Source organism: Hippocampus guttulatus, chromosome 3, assembly GCF_054856545.1.
Source record: "Hippocampus guttulatus isolate MCC_2025c chromosome 3, RoL_Hgut_1.0, whole genome shotgun sequence".
Taxonomy (NCBI): domain Eukaryota; kingdom Metazoa; phylum Chordata; class Actinopteri; order Syngnathiformes; family Syngnathidae; genus Hippocampus; species Hippocampus guttulatus.
Genome location: NC_141263.1, coordinates 2,984,705 through 3,005,526, shown reverse-complemented (window position 1 = coordinate 3,005,526; position 20,822 = coordinate 2,984,705). Strand labels below are relative to the sequence as shown.

The following is a 20,822-nucleotide window of genomic DNA, read 5'->3' as shown; positions in this document are numbered from 1 at the left end:
CTGAATTGAGGAGCTAAATTGTCTGGAACTTTATGCACCTGGCAGGGTCACCCATGGCAGGTGCATAAAGTTCCAGACAATTTTTACCAGGTCCTAGATGAAGGATCACACAAAACACCGCTAAGACACCCCTATAATAAGTAGAATTATGGTTCAACATTTTCCTTTGCTCGGCCCCCCTCTGTAACAAGGCCTGGAGAGCTGGCTTACTGACAAGTGCCTGTTTGGCCTGCACTCATGGAGCGCAGCCCGTAAATATGAGTCCCCGACCCCTTTGGCTCCTCCCATGGGATCACCACCTGTGGGAGAGACAAAAGGGGTCAGGGGCCCTGTAAGGTGAGCGGTGGCAAAAGGCAAGTCCCTTGGCAGTCCAATCTTGGGCAACAGACACTAGCTCTAAGGACATGGAATGTCACCTCTCTGGTAGGGAGGGAGCCTGGGTTGTTGCGCGAGGCGGCGAAGTTCCAACTAGTTTTTGTCAGTCTCGTCTCCAAGCACAGCTTGGGCTCTGGTATCAGTCCTCTCGAAAAGGGCTGAACACTCTTCCGATCTGGAGTTGCCCATGGTAAGAAGCCCTGAGCATGTGTGGATATATGTAATGCTTGGTGGCTTGGGGCCACTACGTTGGGGTTCACCCCGGTGGACGAGAGGCCCACCCCCTCTGTCTTTGGGTGAGAGGAGCATCCTGACTGTTGTTTGTGTCTATGCACCAAACAGCAGTTCAGAGTCCCCGCTATTTAAGCAGTCATTGGAGGGTGCGCGGGAGAGTGCTCTCCCTGGACGCTCCATCATTAAGCTGGGGGACATCAGAGCTAACGTGGGCAATGACAGTGAGAACTGCAAGGCCGTGATTGGCGGAACAGTACAACCAAACACAACCCAAGTGGCGTTCTGTTACTGAGAACTGCAAGGCTGTGATTGGCGGAACAGTACAACCAAACACAACCCAAGTGGCGTTCTGTTACTGGACTTCTGCACTCGTCACGGATTGTCAATAACAGTCACTATGTTTAAACAACAGGGTGTTCATATGTGCAGTTGCCACGAGGACACCCTTGGCCGCAGTTCGATGCTCGACTTTGTAGTCGTGTCATCGTATTTGTGGCCATACGTTTTGGAGACTCAGGTGAAGAGTGGGGTGGAGCTGTCAATTGATCACCACCCAGAGGTGTGTTGGCTCCAATGGTGGAGGTCTGACCTGGCAGACCCAAGTGTATTGTCTGGCAGAGTCCCCAGGCAGAAAGAATTTGAACTCCCACCTCTGGCAGAACTTTGCCCATGTCCCGGGGGAGGCCAGGGACATTGAGTACAGGTGGACCATGTTCCGTTCTGCCATTGTTGAGGTTACCTATCAAAGCTGTGTTCATAAGGTGGTAGGTACCTATTGTGGCGGGAATCCACAAACCCACTGGTGGACAATGGTGGGAAGGGATGCCGTCAAGATGAAGGCTGGAGGTTGAAGTCAGCGAGGTGGCAGAGCCCCCAGGGGTGAATGAGAGAATTTGGATGTTGTGGGTCTATACTGCTTCACACCCCTCTACAACATCACATAGACATTGGGGAAGGTCTCTCTGAATTGGCCGAATGGTGTGGTGATCCTCTTTTTAAGAAGGGGGGAGGGTGTGTTCTCACTTCAGACAAATCATACTCCTCAGCCTCTGTGGTAAGGTCTATTCAAGGATGCTGGAGAGGAGGGTCTGGATATCAAAAGGTCAAATCTCAGATTCAAGAGGAGTAATCTGGTTTTTGTCCCGGCCATGGAGCAGTGGACCAACTCTACACCCTTGGCAGAATCCTCGAGGGTTCATGGAAGTTCACCCAACCAGTGTGTTTTCTGCCCCACGTTTCTACCCTCACCTATGGTTACGAGCTGTAGGTTGTCACTGAAAGATTTAAGATCCCAGATACAAGCGGCCAAAATGTGTTTCCTTTGCAGAGTGTCTGGGCTCTCTCTTTGAGATAGGGTGAGGAGCTTGGTCATCCTCGAGGAACTCAGAGTCCAGCCATGTTCCATGCTGAAAAAAGCCAGATGAGGTGGCTCAGGCATCTAATTAGAATGTCTCCTGGACACCTCCTTTGTGAATAGTTGTTGACGTTGTCATTAAAAATCGGATTGCGAAGTAGAGGCTTGTGTCAAGATCAAGCATTTGCTTCTTGTAAATATGGGTAAGCATGTCACTTAGGGAGGATACATTTTCAGGAAGTGCATGGTATGCAGCCCTGACCTCCATCACCAAATCCTCTGAATCAATGTCGAAAAGAGCTCTTTCAGTTTTCTACACTTTTCTGGAAGAGTGTTCTCTTCAATTGCTCTCAAAATTTCTTGTTTTAAAAGTAGAAGACCGTCAAGGTGATAGATATCTTCTAGCCTAGAAAACCTGTAATTTAGGCTGCTGAGGGCTGTGTCCACTTGCGGGATGAAAAACTCGACTGAACTTTTCCTCTGGTGTCAACTCCATTTTCTCTCTGCCCTCATATTTGAACTGCCATTTGGTTTTATGTTGTCTTTTGGCAGGAAACATCATCTTAATGTCTAAAGTTTCAGCTATTTCTCTAGTCTCAGTTTTGGCATCACTGTGCCTGAACTTTTCCAGATACTTTTGGACTGTACATGTCTCTTTTTCAAGGACCTCAAGAGAACTAGTGGGGCTCTGCAAAAGTTTGCTGACACGATTAACCCAATAAAGTATGTTGTACCAAATATTTGTCCAAGTCATAAGCTCATTATTTATGTTGGTTACTGTTGACAATGTCTCAGAGTCCTTCTTCTCTATGGAGGCATTTTTCATGAGCATCTTATATTTCTCTTTGATGAATCTTTACAGAGGTTTGTCATTGTTTTGAGGAAAAATAATATCTTGGCAGAAGTGCGGGGATGGAAGGATCATTTTGTTTTGAGTGAACTCTTTTCACTGTTTGCTGGCCATTGTGCAGGATCATCTGATAGCATTCATGTGGTTGAAGCTGTAACTTCATGCTGGGATTTTTCTTTTTCCGTGGACGCAGACTGAACTAAAATAAATGCAGAAAATGCATGCAATTGTTTCACGAAAGGCCAGAGCATCTGTCGTAAAAATTTAAAAAGTAAATAAACATTCAAAATATCAAACCTGGATTGAGCCTTTGTGAAGGTGTTCTCTCCTCCCTGTCAAAAGAGTCAGGGTCTGTGCTTTGGGCTGGGACGGTAGCTGTGCTGGAGTTAGTAGTGGGGGCGTAAAGGTCACAGTACTATGCGTAGATGCAGAATGTGCTCAAAGTAAATATAACGGGAACTTTGTAAGTCATGGTAAAATAAATCTTGAAAAAAATGAAATAGAGAATAATTTAATCACACGTTGCATCTTAAGGATTTAAAGGGCTGTAGGTGCAAAAACACATCTCAGTAAAAATAAATAAATAAATAAAAGATTCTAATATAATTCCGTTTTCGATGATAGTCAGTGTTAAAACGAATTACTCCTTAATAACATCATGCTGACATTGACAGTGTTGTGGCATGTACTGTTAAAATAAATGACATTTATTCAACTAAAATATTCAATATTTATTACTTGTATCCTACACTTATTTCATGTGGATAAACAGTGTGTCAAGTGTACACTATAACATTACTGTACTTCAGAAGGTTTAAGATCATAAAAAGCAAAGCGACTTAACTTGATAAATGGAAAATATTTCTACTACATTACCATAACATAGCCTTAGCCTTACTTTGACTGCACAGTGTGTGTTTGAACCTTATGGCCAAACAAAATTTTCACAGTTTGTCATTTTAAAAACTCATTTAAGAAACTAAAGTACTGTTCAAAAGTGACACCGTAATTTAATCAGTCTTCAGAACGCGAGCGTGCTGATGCTATTTGTTTACTTGTGTTAGTTAACAAGTCATCATTGAGATAGCAGAGCAGGTATGCTACTTTGAGTTGAGAGACATAAAACTACAAAGTAACATATCACACACACCACTGTCTGTTTGCTTTCTTTGCTCTTCCTTTTCTTTTTGATTTCACTGACTGAAGGAGAACTCCTTTTCATTTTGTCAGAGATGTGAGGCTGCTGCCCTCTGTTCTCATGTTTGTATACTTAGGATAACGACTGAACAAGTGCACTCTGAGTGAGAGAGTGAGAGGCAAGTAAGGGAGGAGGGAGCTTGATTTCGAGGGTTCTTTCAATGAATTTGAGAAGGGCAATTGTCACTGCAACGTTCAAATGCTACTTGACGTGTGGTGAATTAATTCTCGAGGGCGGCTGTGTGGGTCATAGGTGTTGGCCCTCTCTCTGTGGGGGCCTTAAGCAATTGCCTGTTTTGCCTAATGGGATGAACAAAATGACACAAAATGAGCCAAAACTATAAAATAACACTGCCATTGTCTCTAATGTTATGTTCATGTCCCAATTTATTAGCTGCAAAGGCATCTATAGTTTCATCCATCCATCCATTTACCGCCTCTTATCCGGGGTCGGGTCGCGGGGGCAACAGCTTTAGTAGGGAAACCCAGACTTCCCTCTCCCCAGCCACTTATTCTAGCTCTTCCCGGCGGATCCCGAGGCGTTCCCAGGCCAGCTGGGTGACATAGTCTCTCCAGCGTGTCCTGAGTCGACCACGAGGTCTCTTGCCAGTGGGACACCTCACCAGGGAGGCATTCAGGAAGCATCATAATCAGATGCCCGAGCCACCTCATCTGGCTCCTCTCGATGTGGAGGAGAAGCGGCTCTACTCCGAGCCCCTTCCGGATGACCGAGCTTCTCACCTTATCTCTATGGGAGAGCCCGGACACCCTGCGGAGAAAACTCATTTCGGCCGCTTGTATCCGGGATCTCGTTCTTTCGTTCACGAACCATAGCTCGTGACCATAGATGAGAGTTGGGACGTAGATCGACTGGTAAATTGAGAGCTTCGCCCTTTGGCTCAGCTCCTTCTTTTCCACGACAGACCCCAAGATACTTAAAATCCCCAACCCGGTGAGGGCACTCCAGACTTTTCCGACTGAGGACTATTCATCCCAACTGCTTCACATTTGGCTGTGAACTGCTCCAGTGAGACTTTGAGATCCCGACTTGGAGAAGCCAATAGTGCCACATCATCTGCAAAAACCAGAGACGCAATACTGAGGCCACCAAACCGGACCCCCTCAACACCTCGGCTGTGCCTAGAAATTCTGTCCATAAAGGTTATGAACAGAATCAATGACAAAAGGCAGCCTTGGCGGAGGCCAACCCTCACTAAAAAACGATTCTGACTTACTGTCAACAATGCAAACCAAACTCTTACATCGGTGGTTAGGGAGTGAACAGCCTGTATCAGGGGCTTCGGTACCCCATTCTCCTGAAGCACCCTCCACAGAACTCCCCGAGGGTTGAACGCCTTTTCCAAGTCCACAAATCATATGTATACTGGTTGAGTCCCCTCAAGGATGGTGCACTGCCTCCCCCAGCTGAGACGTCAGATGGTGGATTAGAATTTCCTTGAAGCTGTCCTGAAGTCCGCTTTCATGGCTTCACCGAACGCTTCCCGTGCCCGAGATTTTGTGACCGCTGCAACTGCTTAAGTTGCACTCTGCTTAGCCAGCCGGTACCCATCAGTTGCCTCTGGAGTCCCAGTAGCCATAAAGCCTGATAGTACTCCTTCTTCAGCTTAACGTTAGCCCTTACTGCCGGTGTCCACCATTGAGTTCAGGAGTTGCTGCCACGAGAGGCACCAACTACCTTATGGCCACAACTCCGATTGACTGACTTAACAATAGAAGCGCGAAGCATGGTCCAGTCTGGATCAATATCCCCCACCTCCCACAGGATGTGGGAAAAGCTCTGCCTGAGGTGGGAATTGAAACAAACCCTCACAATAAATTTGGGTCTGCCAAGCCGGACCAGCATCTTTCCCCACCATCGGAGCCAACTCACCACCAGGTGGTGATCACTTGTCAGCTCGGCTCCTCTTTACACTCACGTGTCCAAAACGTGGCCACAAATCCGATGATGCGACCACGAAGCCAATCATCGAGCTGCAGCTAAGGGTGTCATCATTTAAGTCAGCGTGATCTCATGAAGTGTTTTTTTTACACAAGTCTTTGGCCTGCTTTTCAATGGCAGGAATATTAACTAAGTGTAAATAACAAGCATTTAAAAAAATTCAACAGCAATTTGGCACACCCTCCAGCCGATGGCACTCTAGGCAGCCGGCTAGTTTTCCTATGCCCAAGTCCGGCCCTGATTATTGGCCATAATAGTCTGGCAATGGAAGCATCACTTTTGTTCAGTTACTTTTTCGTGTGTTGTCAACTGTTGTATTTGGCTCGTTGTGCTCGTAATGCACCTCTTGGTGCTGTGACTTTTTTTTTAATATCCATAATATTCAATGTTACAGCCGTAACAGAGCAGTGTTCAGTGACATCCGAAACCAAAACCAGACAGTTTGGTGTCTGGTTGTCTGAAGTAAATTACAACACATTTGTGTTCGTAATTTAGTGATGCTACTACAAAAATGTTGTCTCCTATTGAATGGCAATGTGCATTTAAGGTTGCACCTGGTTGGTGAAAGTCAGATAAAAGCGTACAAACATGTTCAAGTATTTTGTAGAGGTGTCAATTTATCGCGTTGATTGTGAATAATTAATTACAGCCATATTAACACATTATGTTTTTTAATCACGTTAATCAAAATTTTAATCTCGAACTTTATTGTTTCTGTCGGTGGGTTGCCTTTTTATATCCTTTTTCATGTGTTGGCTTCCTGTGTTCGAGTGGGGAAACAACTGTCAGTCACAGACTGATTAGCTGTCATTATGTTTGGGCTTGTTTAGCATCAGATGATTGGCTCCCATTGGAGTTGGGCGGGCTAAGTCAGCAGCGGTGAGGAAAGGAGAGGTGAAAATGGACATGCATGTGAGAGGTCTCGGCACAAGGAATGGAAAATTTACTTTTCAAAAACGCCAGACGGCACTATTGATAAAAGTAGATTGTTGTGCCTAATTTGTAAGGAGTTTGCTGACCACCGAAGCAGCTCAAGTTTAGCCTCCCACATAAATGCAAAGCACCCAGTCGCGAGTGCATCCACAGCTAACGTTAGCACCAAAAGCGTTAGCAATATAGCAAGCTAAAGCAAAGCTCTGCCAAACTAAACTCGAGGAGAACACCCCGCGTACGAGACATGAAGTCAGCACAGTTGCTGTGTCCTCAGTAGCCTACCAGAAGTGGTTTATGTTTATTTCAGCACTTTATTTTCTCATGATGAACAGTGTTATTTCTGAAGTGCTAACATACAGCAGTGTGATTTAAGGGTCTCCTTTATTTATTTATTTTATTAAATTATCCGGTGCAAGTTCAGTGTTGAGTACTTGTATCGCTCAGAAAAATGTCCTTACTGTTTTTGATATGTTAACCTAAGCACTTTTCATGGACCTGATGTTCTATTTTTATTTTGTAATTATTTGGAGATTTACAAAAACAAACAAAACGGTGATATTCACCCTGGTGGTCGAAAGTAAAGCTTGCAGGTAGGACTTGGGACGAGTCTCAACTACAGCAGCAAGTGAATGGCTCGGATTGCATCTGTTCAAGTCTGTTTACAAACAATGACAGACTTTATAATGCCATTTTTTTTGTCTTTTGACCTGCCTCAATAATGTAGCCATGAATTAAAAATGAAAAGAGGGGTTTTTTCAGCACATTTGAGATGAGATTAAAATATAGATTAATTAGATCCATTAATTGTAGATCATAATTAATTAATCTCACCATTTTTAATCGCTTAACAGCACTAGTATTTTGTGGTATGCATATTGAATGTTCAATTATCGCAATTTTGATATGTTTTCGATGTATTGTGCAGCCCTAGTAACTAACCGCCACAGAGGTCTCTGGTTTTTGTGTTGACTCTTCTGGGGTTCTCTTCAGGAGATGGGATGCAAAACAGCAGTCTTCAGTATAATCACGATGGTCAGCCTCCTATCCAGCAATTAGCACTATGAGCTACTTCAGGTGGTTAAAAATTAGAGTTGTTTCGTTAAAAACATCAAGCATATTGTGTGGTTTTCCCTTGAGCATCATTTCCTATCACTTGCCAAATTAGAAAATGCTCATACCCTTATTATGTTTATTACTATTTTACTTCACTGCTCTGTCACAAGCAGGAAAATTACTTGTTAAAGTTGTAAAGCAGCTTTGATTCTTGAAATTGTACAATAACTAATGATGCAATAGCTATAATATTTGTCAAAGATCTTTATGTCAGAATCAGATTTATTTGTCAACTATGTAAAACACACCAAGAATCTACTTTTCCAGAAACAACCCACCCAGAGAAATATAAACCAAAAGAATTACCAACAGAGGGAGACAGACAGGAACGCCAGCGTCCAAGCGTGTTTTTCATTGTGGGGAAAGTTCAGATAACAGTTGTTTTGGGAACTGGCCGTCAACAATTTCAGCCAGCCTTGAAAGTATTTTCGTCTGTGACTCTCAATGGTGTCCATTAGCTGAATCCTCGTTTAATTTTTCAAGGCCGGACACCAACTGCTCCTCGTTCTTTTCCATTTTGCGAAGAAACCCCAAAACCGCATTCATTTTGTGATTGAATTCGGTCAACGCATGAGGCTGAGTGTTGACCACCTGCCCCACTCCCCCCGGAAAGACCGGCAACTTAGTCCCTTCCAGTGATGCTGCTCCCATCATATTAGTGTTCAGTTTTGTCACTATCACTGGAAGATACATTCATATAAATGATGTGTCACATTACTGTAGCTTATGCAACTCACTGCATACCTGTGGACCTACTGTACATGATTTGTAAATGGTGTTTTGTAGGTTGCAGTTATATTTCACAACCCCTGTTATCAAGAGCGTAGCCTTTAATTAAGATTTAGCTTGTAAAATTTTACAACCAATGAATCTCATTCATTGAGTCTTTTTTTCCACTCTTTTTTTAGCTACTTAGAGCTTGCCATTTCCACGGAAATGTACCTCCTTTTTGTGTTGTTGTTGTTTTTTTTGTTGTTGAGAAAAACATACTTAATGTACTGCAGTTTACTGTTTATACTTTGAGAGACTTTCCTGGAGCCACATACAGGCACACAGCTCATCTAGTTTCTTCCGGAAAGCACACTCATTTAATTAAGGTGACCGTACACGTGTGTGAGGGTGTGCCGTTTTCACTTCCTGAGCTACATAGTTACTTGTTCTGTCTGCCTTTCTCACTTTTTGTTTGTTTGTTTGGTTTTTTTTGTAATTTTTTTTACAGTTCCTCTTTTCTGTCCTTTTCGTTCACAGACATCCCTGGTCTTTTATAGCTGTGAAAGGAACCCCATCTTCTGCTGTAGAAGATCATGCTCTCTATCAAGGTAGGAATCGTTTTTCAACCTATGCTGTCCAATCAGCCTATTCCGGTCCAGTGTTCCCTGAAAAAAAAAAAAAGTTATTACCGGTACATGTTATTATATCAGACATGATCAAAAATGTGCAGCGTCAGAAAACCCTGCAGATGACAATAGTTTGTATTTTGACAAGACTAACTCATATTTTGTGTGTTTGTTAAAAGGGACAAAAGCCTCCTCAGAAGCCCGAAGCTCTTGTGTGTTTCAGTTGAGCTATGCAGAGCATTTCACCGTAACAGCCAGCAGCCAGTGGGTGCAAGGTAACTCTTCACACCATTACACTAAATTAATGCTATTCATACCTGGATGCACATTTACTTTCCATAGATGTTTCATTTGGAGTGTTAACGGTTCACAACGTCCACGTTTCGGTTTGGATCTCGGTTTTCTTGGTCACTATTTTTGGTTTGATTCTGTATGTCTTGACTCAGAAAGAAAAGTTATGTCTTCCATCCATCCATCCATTTTCTAATCTGCTTATCCTCATGAGGGTTGCGGACGTGCGGGTGCCGATCCCAACCGTCTTCGGGCAGGAGGCTGGGTACACCCTGAACCGGTCGTGAGCCAATTGCAGAACACACATAGACAAACAGCTATTCACACTCACAGTCACAATTTAGAGGGACAATTTAAAGTGAACCTTTCCATGCATGTTTTTGGAATGTCGGAGGAAACCGGTGTACCCGGAAAAAATCCATGCAGGCACGGGGAGAACATGCACACAAAGGAAGGCTTGAGCCGGAATTGAACCCTTCACCACTGCACTGTGAGGCGAATGTTCCAACTAGTCATCATGCTGCCAAGTTATGTGTTGTTTAAAAAAAAACCTTCAAAGTGTATATTCATAACATTCATTTTAATTACTATTATTAGTATTGTATTAGGTTAAATGTGAAAGAATGAATGCAGGAAATATTTTCACAGAATTATTATACGATGGACATACTGTAGCTTGAGGTGTTTCTAAGAATGTAGCGATTTCAAGCGAGTCCTATTCTCTCCAACACAAGATCTCTGGTACATAAAATGACAACTCGGAAGTCTGTTTCACACAACAGACCCGGTACACTATCGTCTGATATGTTGTGCGCATAATGAACGTCACTCAAAATAGGTATTTAGTGCTGGTCGCTAGTCTGTTCCGGCGAATGTTCGCAGAACCAATAGTGTAGCTTTGTGACACCTGACTCATTTCCGTCTTTTTCCATGTGACCACATGATGAAGGTCTGTTTTCCACTCCTCTCAGAAGAATTAAATTTGTTTCCTGCGTCTATTTTTAGACATGATGAACAGTAGAATCTCCTCGGTGACCTCGTTTTAAAGTGCTGATTTGCTTTCTTGTGTTGTATCATCGATATAATTCAGTCCACGCTGAAGGAAACTGTGAAGCCTGACGATATTAATTTTATTATTTTTCTTAAAAACTGATCATAGGCCATTCCATTGTTTTAAATTAGAAACAAGACAATGTTGTAAAATATCGTAACTTCTTTAATTCTGAACATATTGACAAAATTCAAACATCATGTTGTTCCTTCATTCCAGCTCTTTCGATGACATTGTTCTTGCTAGGGAAAAAAGTCACATACTTAAACATGCAATGCATAAACAATCAAGTAGATAACTGCAATACAAAAATAGCACCACCAGAGAGCGCTGTTAGCTACTGCAACGTCGCAAGCCGCCAATTAGCATTAGCGCTAATGTACACTGCTTTGCCTCATTAGTAAATGAGACAAAGCGCATGTTAGGACCCAAAACACCCAAACAGAATGGTTTGGACATTTATCAAAAATGGTTCCTCCTCCAATTTCAGTGCATAGTCTGTCGTAAATGGAAAAAAAATAAAATCCAAATAATTCTCAGTAGAAAAAAAATTAACAGTTTAACATCTTCCTGGGCTGTAATTAATCAGTGATTGTGTTATCATCATGGCACCACGTTCTCATCAATAGCCTGCCTCAGTGCAATGCTGGTGTTATCGACTTTGCTTTTACCAACGCTTCATATCTGATTCCAATTAGATGCTTCTCATCTATCATCTGATCGCAACTTTATGAAACAAATTCCCCAGGCATACTAAGGTCGATATCTGTGCACCAAAGTAGTGGCTGCATCATATACTGTATGTTTAAAGATTCATGTGTCGTCTGACTCTTTTTCAATCTTAAAATGCAGCCCACAGCCAATTTTTAATCTCATACCTGTAGTAGAAAAAGTAATGGGTGGAAACATTCCTTCAATGGCCTCTTTAAAACCAGCCATCCTAAAAGCCGGCCGAAAGCTCGCTTTTTCCAGATTGATGTCCTGTGTAAAACCAATTTGTGAATCTGGAATTAAACTCCTTCCTCCGATCAGAGGTATAACTCAGCCCGTTTCAACCACAACGAGAATTTTTACACCGAAGAAGTACGGTTCATGCTAAATGTTGATCAAATCAATTGTTGCGGTCACAATGACATCGTCCTGCATCTAATTATGTTCTACGGCAACCCACAACAGCTGCCTTAACGCACACTTGGCTCACTACAAGACTCCACTTGTGTGCTTACAATATGAAAGGGAAGGGCAAATAAATTCCAGCTCTGCTGTTACTCTGATGCACAAATTTTCTGTGAATAAAGTATTTAAGATGGCTTGTAAATGGATGCTGCAAGTCAAGAATTTGACATCAATCTTACTTTCCAGCTGACTCTGTTTGTCTGTGTGTGTCCTACAGAGGCTGAGTGGACAGAATGGTTTGACAGGGATGATGAAAGGGGATCTGGTGACTGGGAGAAGCTGTCAGAACTGCGTGAGGCCTATCCCGATCGGCTGTGTAACAGTCCGCTGGACATTCAGGTAAATGTTGTACAAAGTACATGCATACAGTATGTACAGTTATTAGGTAAAAGTGTACTGTAATCTGAAACTGAGGGATCATTAAAAATTGCAGCATCCGTTTTGTTTTGAGAAAAAAAAAACTAAAGGACTGGATATCCTACATCCTCTTTTCCTCATTATTATTGCCCAGCATCCTTGGGGCCCTTGAAAAGCACAATGTACTGCACAACAGAATAAGGTGAAGTCGAACGCTGACATTATACAGCAATCGTATATTGTACTGATTGACATGAGACTTCGGCATATCATCGGTAATATTTAGCATAATTGTCATTTTTGGGCCAAATTGTGAAATCTGCATAACTTTACACTCCTTCCACTGCTGCATCATGCTGCCTTTCTTCCTATGTGCTTGGCCAATCACAACATTTAATCGAAATTGTACAAACAAAATGGCAGCGGGCATGAGTAAGAGGGCCCCCGCTGTCCACAACTGAAACATTAGCTCTTCTTTGAGTAATTTTCATCATATAGTTCATGTTTCTTAAATTTTCGAGACACTAAATAAATTGTATAACTTCAGTCAACTAGGCTACTGTAGGTTCACTGCTTTGCTCGTGGTCAGTTTGCTTCCCATAAACGTCTTTTCATAGTGGAATCCAAAACTCGGGAGACCCTGACGACTCTATGTAGGCTTTGCACAACATGAAGTAGTGTTTTCAAGCCAAAACACACACTAAGAACACAAAAGGAGTACAGATTGTGCTGAGAAAGTGTCAGGACGCCCATTACACCTGCTGAGTGTCAAGGGGGATTGACACTGTTGGCGATTATAACACTAATATCCATACCCAAACTGAAAACATTTTTATGGTTGATACTCCAGTCATGCAAATTTCCCTAGTGTGGGACAAATAAAGGTTATCTTGTCTTATGTTATTTGAAGCACTGTCTTTGCTGTATCGCACTACGAGGGCAGTCGGTATTGAATGGCAGACTCACACAAGGACCACACCAGCTGCTTTCCATGCAGCAGTAAACCTCACCATGTGGGAGGAAATCGGAGTACCCAGCGAAAACCCATGCAGGCACAGCGAGAACATGCAAACTCCACACAGGAAGGCCAGAGCCAGCTCTTCGAACCCTGGACCTCTGCACTGTGAGGTCGACGCGCTAACCCGGCGGCCACCGGGCCGACATTTCAAGTTGTTTTGGGAAATCACAGACATTGTGTCCTGTGATGTAATGAACTATATTGTCGCTGAATCTGTAAATGAACTGGCGCAATGATAGTTTTATATCTATGATAGTTCCAGCCTGAAAATCTAATGAACATGGTTAGTGTAGTGTCCAAGGTTCTTGGGCCTGGCCGTTTGAATGTCGCCGACTACTCAGACAGACAGCAAAGGCCTGAAATGCTGCTGGCAGCTCACTGACAGACACACCAGACTGACAATGCCCACCTCTGAGGATAAGTATAACAACCAGCTGGTGTCTGTTATATTCCTGCACTGCATGGAGAGCATACAGTACAGTACACACTCTCAAGCTTTTTCGTCGTGCAATGTTGTGCAAAAGTCTAAGGTCAACGGTATTTGTTTTTTCTAATGACAATATTTAACAGGAGCTAATGTGACACAGTAACAGGTTTGCACAAATGAAAAAAACCAAACAAAAACAATGTCCACAAAACCTTTGTGTGTATAAGAAGAACCAATTATAGTTCAATCCATTTTGACAACAATCTTTGTTTTTCGGTCTAGAATTGTTGCATCGTACAATCCGAGAATCATAATTGCACCTCCCGGCTGTTCTCAATCCTCGGCTAACGAACAGAGAGATAGACAAGCAATCCCAACACAAATCTCTGTGAATTGTTTTCATTTCAATAATAGTTCATCTTTGGTGTGCTCTCTACTAAGTGGCTTTCTAGTTATAATGATCAGTGTGGAAAACAAACAAAAACACAAATCAAATCGCACTATGCATCAAAAAAGAGCACTGAAAGCATGCTAACTCTACAAGGGAGTCAATGTCAAATTACTTGAGTTAGTTCAACTGAAGTTTTCCCTGCAGATTATCTGGTTTGATGCAAACATTTCAGCTCGAGCAGTGGTTCTTAACCTTGTTTGAGGTACCGAACCCAACCAGTCCATGTGCCCATTCACCAAACCCTTCATTACTGAAAATTAAAAATACATTTTTTTACAAATTCAAGACATAAAAAAACATATTTATTAAAAACAGAAAAGAAGTAAAAACAATTAGTGTAATTATGTTTTTTAATCGTGCATAAAATGAACCAGCCATTGATGGCCAAGTGGGCATGTCATAACTAATTGACACGTTGAGTCGGTGTATCTTTCCTCCATGGCAGAGGCTCTGTCAAATTCCTGAGACTGATTCACCGAACCCCTTGGGTTTGATCGAACCCAGGATAAGAACCACTGAGCTAGAGTTAAGAACAGATACTTTACCAACAACCAGCCAATGTAACCTTTTTCAACTAGGATATTTTGACAATTGCATCAAACATGCAGGTTTCGGGTTTGAAATTGTCACAGTTCTATAAAACTCCTGTCTGTTTTGTGTGCGATTTCTTTCCAGGCTGAAACACATGATGGCATACCCTCCAACCAAACCGGAGATGTGATCCACAAAAATAACAAAGATTATGGCTTTGTCTGCCGCAATAAAGACCAAGCTCATGGCCTCTGTCGCAACTACAGAGTTCGTTTTCTATGTGGAAAACTTGGTAATAGTATATTTCACAGAATGTTTCAGTTTTGTTTTTTTAAATGTATGTGTATGGAAAGATATTAGTTGGACCCAACCGCTTGAGTAATTAATAAATAAATAAATAATATATACTGTACATTAAAAAAATAATAAATCCTAGTCTCACCCCTCGGGTGGTGTCCGTCCCTCATTCAGCTCGGGTCCTCTACCAGAGGCCAGGAAGCTTGAGGGTTCTGCGCAGTATCCTTGCTGTTCCCAGCACTGCACATTTCTGGACTGAGATGTCCGATGTTGTTCCCGGGATCTGTTGCAACCACTCATCGAGTTTGGGGGTCACTGCCCCGAGTGCTCCGACCACCACAGGCACGACTATCACCTTTCCCTTGGTATTTCTCGAGTTTCTCGTGTTCCTTCTTTCTGATGTTTCCATCACTTGGGACCGCTATATCCACTACAACGGCTTTCCTCTGCCCTTTATCTATGATCACGATATCTGGTTGGTTCGCTTTTACCATCTTGTCAGTCTGGATCTGGAAGTCCCACAGGATCTTCGCTCTGTCATTCTCCACCACCTTCGGAGGTGTTTCCCATTTTGACCTTGGGGTTTCCAGTCCATACTCCGCACAGATGTTTCGGTAGACTATGTCAGCCACCTGGTTATGGCGTTCCATGTAGGCTTTCCCTGCCAGCATCTTACACCCTGCAGTTATGTGTTGGATCTTCTCAGGTGCCTCTTTGCACAACCTACATCTTGGTTCTTGTCTGGTGTGGTATACCTGGGCCTCAATGGCTCTGGTGCTCAGGGCCTGCTCCTGAGCAGCCAGGATGAGTGCCTCTGTGCTGTCCTTCAGGCCAGCCCTCTCTAGCCACTGATAGGACTTCTTGAGATCAGCCACTTCAGTTATGGTCCGGTGGTACATCCCGTGTAGGGGCTTGTCCTCCCATGATGGTCCCTCTTCCAGCGCCTCATCCGCTGTTCCCCATTGTCTGAGACATTCTCTGAGTACATCATCCGTTGGAGCCTTCTCCTTGATGTATTGATGGAGCTTGGATGTTTCATCCTGGACAGTGGCTCTCACACTCACGAGTCCCCGGCCTCCTTCCTTTCGGCTTGCGTACAGTCTCAGGGTGCTGGATTTGTGATGGAACCCTCCATGCATGGTTAGGAGCTTTCGGGTCTTAACATCTGTGGTCAGAATCTCTTCCTTTGGCCACCTTATTTTTCCTGCAGGGTATCTGATCACTGGCAGGGCATAGCTGTTTATTGCCCGGGTCTTATTCTTGTCATTGAGCTGGCTTCTTAGGACTTGCCTCACTCGCTGGAGGTATTTGGCCATAGCCGCTTTCCTTGTTGCCAGTTCGAGGTTGCCATTGGCTTGTGGTATACCAAGGTACTTGTAGCTGTCCTCAATGTCTGCTATTGTTCCTTCAGGGAGTGAGACCCCTTCAGTGCGGACTACCTTTCCTCTCTTAGTCACCATCCGACTACATTTCTCAAGCCCGAATGAGATCCCGATGTCGCTGCTGTAGATCCTGGTTGTGTGGATCAGGGAGTCTATGTCCCTTTCGCTCTTAGCATACAGCTTTATGTCATCCATGTAGAGAAGGTGACTGATTGTAGCTCCATTTCTGAGGCGGTATCCAAAGCCTGTCTTGGTGATTACTTGGCTTAGGGGGTTCAGTCCTATGCAGAAAAGCAGTGGGGAGAGTGCATCACCTTGGTATATGCCGCATTTGATGGACACTTGGGTAAGTGGCTTGCCATTGGCTTCAAGTGTGATTTTCCACATCCTCATCGAGTTCGCAACGAAGGCTCTTAGGGTCCTGTTCACCTTATACAACTCCAAGCATTCAGTGATCCATGTATGTGGCATCGAGTCATAGGCTTTCTTGTACCAGGCTGTGCACAGGTTGGTATGTCGGGACCTGCAGTGTTGTGCGACTGTTCTGTCAACCAGGAGCTGATGCTTGGCTCCTCTGGTATCTCTACCAATGCCCTTCTGTGCTTCGCTCATGTATTGATCCATGTGTCCACTTATCTTAGCTGCAATGATGCCTGACATGAGCTTCCATGTTGTGGAGAGTGTCATGATTCGGTTTGGGACCAACAGGTGGCACTGTAGGGCTCCCCCTGCAGCTGCACACCTGTTGGACATTTGGTAATTAGTGCTTTAAAAGGACTCTCAGCCCGACCACTCATTGCCGGGTCATTGTTGCTTTTTGCTGCTGTCATGTTTGTTTTTGTTTGTTTGTCATGTTTCTGTTATTGATAGTTTTGAGCTTCAGTCATGGTTTTTGTTTGCTACTTTGGACTTTGTTTGCTTAGGATTTAGTTTCCTGTGTTTTATCAATACACTTCCTCAAATACACCCTGCATCTCCCTCCTCCCTGCTTTTTGGGGTCCACCACCACCTTGCTACGTGACAGAGAGACAGGTTATTGGCCGATAAGTTGGATGGGACTGCACCCTTTGAGGGATCCTTCATGATCAGGATCGTTCGCCCTTCGGTTAGCCATCCTGGGTGAGTCCCATCCCTCAGCAGCTGGTTCATTTGTGCTGCTAGGCGCTCATGGAGTGCTGTGAGTTTCTTTCGCCAGTAGGTGTTAACCATGTTAACACCGGGCCTGGTGCTGTCCAGGGCTTCATATCTGAGACTCTTTCCTGTATGTCTGCCACTGTTATGGTAACTGGGTTCTGTTCAGGGAGGTTGCTGTGCTCCTCTCTCAGGGTCACCAGCCATTGTGCACGACTGTTATGTGCACCCTCCTTCTCCCATATGCCTTTCCAGTATCAGACAAACTGATGATTCTGGGAGGTCCCTGAACTTTTTGTTAGCATTTTAAAACAAAGATGCCCATTGTAAGGCAATATGCTTAAAGACATTTCAACAAAGTTAAGAGCTGGAGTTTGTATTTTCTTTTTTTTTCCACCCCCACTTTTGCTGAAAATTAACATTGGCTCGTAATATCGGTTATCAGCTCCCTTCGCTCCTAATAATCGGTATGAGCTATGGTGGTGTTTCATGTGAAGGAAATTTTTCTGCTTTGAGCACAAGCAAGAGACATGACAGTATTTCACAATTTTCTTAAGAATCAAGTCAAGTCAATTTTATTGTCAAATATGCTTTATGTGCAACATACAGCACAGATGAAATTTCTGTCCTCTCAACCACAGTGCAAACACAGGACAGAGAACAGTCGCTGCGGGTACCCGCGTCACCATCAACAGAACAGTTAACATAAAATGACAAAATAATACAACACAACACATAAGACATGGACAGTCATGCAATATTAACCACTTTTCTGAGTAGACTTTGTTGTTTGAAGCAGTTATAGAAATGTCAGAATCAGAAACGTTTATTGTGAGCATTGTCATAAAGTGTGTTCCATTTCAGCTACTTTAACACCGTCACAAGAGGAAAACAATCGTCGCATTCATGACTCTACATCTCCTTTTTGATATTAATGACTCGCTGTCAACAATCATTGTCCATTGCTGTCGTTCTAACTCTCAATCTCCAATCCTGCAGTCCGTCCTCAGGCCTCAATTTCCATCGACATGATGTCCAACAGCACAGTTCTGGAGCTTGCAGACCAGCCTGTGGGTTGGCAACCTGGTGACCAGGTGGTGGTGGCCAGCACCGACTACTCCATGCATCAGACTGAAGGGTTTGACCTCATTCCTTGTCCTACCTGTACAGCTAACCAGGTCAAGGTGCAAGGTGAGGAATGTGACTCATAGCACAATCTCACAATTTAAAAGGTGTGCAAACTGGAAAAAATGAAGGTTCTTTCTTTATGAAGATTCTTTATTGCATTGCATGACTTGTTTGATCTGATCAAGCTTCAAGCTTTGTGTGTAAATACTCGAAAAGGAAGTTGCCTGTTGCTTGCCTATATATATATATATATATATATATATATATATATATATATTTATTTTTAAGAAATCCCTGAATATTTGAAGAAGAGGACTGACACGTTCCTTGGGACAAATTCCAGTTTACTTCAGTTCAGTTACTCTTATGGAGCTATCTTTGTATCATTTATCCTTTGCGGCCTAAGGCCTGTTCAATACAGGACAGAAAACTTTCTTTCAAACAGTGGCACAGTGACCTGAGAGTTACAACTTTGATTTCAGAAAGATAGCTCCTGTGTTGTTTCAGCATTTCTGAGTGATAATTGCACGTTCTTTGCATCGGTGAGTTTTTTCTTAGCAAGACAGCTTCCCCCCACAATCCTGTATCTCTTTATTACTGTCTGCTTCTAAGGCTTCTCGTACACACATAATCCTCAAAATATTTGCATCATAGCTATTACCACAACGTATTAACTTGATTGTTGTCTTGGCATAGTGTCCAGTGATGTTATTTTAATGACCTACTTGATGTCCAGGTAAAGGTCAACAAAACAAAAACCCTCAAATGACAGAGATTTGGCCTTGGTTCGTGTAAAAATGTCAGCTAGAAGACCGTATTATACTGTGATTGGCTGGCAACCAGTGCAGGATGTACCCTGCCTACTGCCCAAAGACAGCTGGACAAAAGACAGCTCCAGCACGCCCGCAACCCTCATGAGGATAAAGCAGTTCAGATAATGGATGGATAGATGCTATGAAAACCATCCAAACACAGCTATTAAAGAGTCAAGCTTATCACTGCACACATACAGTTTGTCTCTTCAAGGTGCAGGACCCAAATTTCAAAACTCAATGAAATAGCACATCCTATAAAGAAATTATCGACAAGCAGTCACATTTAATCAATCACATAAATCCACGATTCGGTTTGTATCATGGTTTTGCGGTCATGGTTTTCAGTTCGATACATTTGGAGTCTTTAAACAGGAAGTCAAGTCAAATAAAATGTTATATGCACACCTATTTGTCTAATCAAGCTTAATATTGCATTTATGGAATATGAATTAAGTAACAAATTATAATGGTTCAGGTAATCAATCATGATTCACCTGTTTGGCCATCCTTGGTCATGTGACCATCCCAAGCTGAGCCTTTGGGCACTGTGATGTCAGTCGACAGCAACACAATGCCCATCACCTGAGATGGAAGAAAATGGGTGGATTTTGTTGCTGAATTCATATTTCACAATCACAATAATTAATGTGAATACTGTCTTCAGACTAAAGGGGCAGCATAGAACACAATATTGGAGAGAACATTTTTGACCTGAATTCCCCTTTAAGTTCCTGGTGAGTGTAGCACATGGTCGTACAACCGACGTGAATAAACAAGCAAGGAAATAGTACAAAAAGAGCGTATATAATAATAATAATAATAATAGTACAACAGCCCCCTACTGTATCCCCAGCCCCCCACCCTGTTGATGAGTATTTTTGGCAAGTGACGGCTCTTCACATCAGTTTGTTATTATGTTATTATTGACATTATTATTTTGTTTTTCCATCTATGCCAGGGGCATTTTGTGGAAGGCACAATAAATAAATGCTCTTCAATCGGATGACAAAATCTACAACCAAAATGAGTCATCAGTTGCCATTGATACCGCTTATTTTGAACTGGGTCGCGGGGAGTTGCTCGACCCATCCTAGCCGACTTTGGGCGAAAGGCAGACTACACCCTAAACTAGTCGCCAGTCAGTCGCACGGGACACAATGTATTACATTTGCATCCAATTCATTATTTTTTTGTTTGTTTTAGCCCAAGAAGCAAATGATCCATTGTTTTTCACTTAGGTTTAAAGACCCCTGACCTACAGTAGACTGTCAAAAAACTAATTGCCCTTGATTTTGGAGCATCATATATTACCTTGCAAAGAATCTTTTCCAAAGAGTCTCGTAAATATTTCAACAAGTCGATGCAATGGCATATTCTGCACATTTTACCAAGGAATAGCTGCGGATGTGGAGTG

The 20,822-nt window shown here is 42.9% G+C and overlaps 1 protein-coding gene across 1 annotated transcript in view; it reads left to right on the top strand.

The window, feature by feature from the left end:
• Window positions 1–20,822, top strand: part of cemip (cell migration inducing hyaluronidase 1) — a 151,187-nt gene that overhangs the window by 67,302 nt on the left and 63,063 nt on the right. Inside the window, exons 7-11 of the mRNA XM_086106842.1 lie at window positions 9,265–9,335; window positions 9,533–9,628; window positions 12,089–12,210; window positions 14,800–14,947; window positions 18,465–18,656. Coding sequence (XP_085962968.1) covers window positions 9,265–9,335; window positions 9,533–9,628; window positions 12,089–12,210; window positions 14,800–14,947; window positions 18,465–18,656 — 629 coding nt within the window. The remainder of the gene's footprint in view (window positions 1–9,264; window positions 9,336–9,532; window positions 9,629–12,088; window positions 12,211–14,799; window positions 14,948–18,464; window positions 18,657–20,822) is intronic.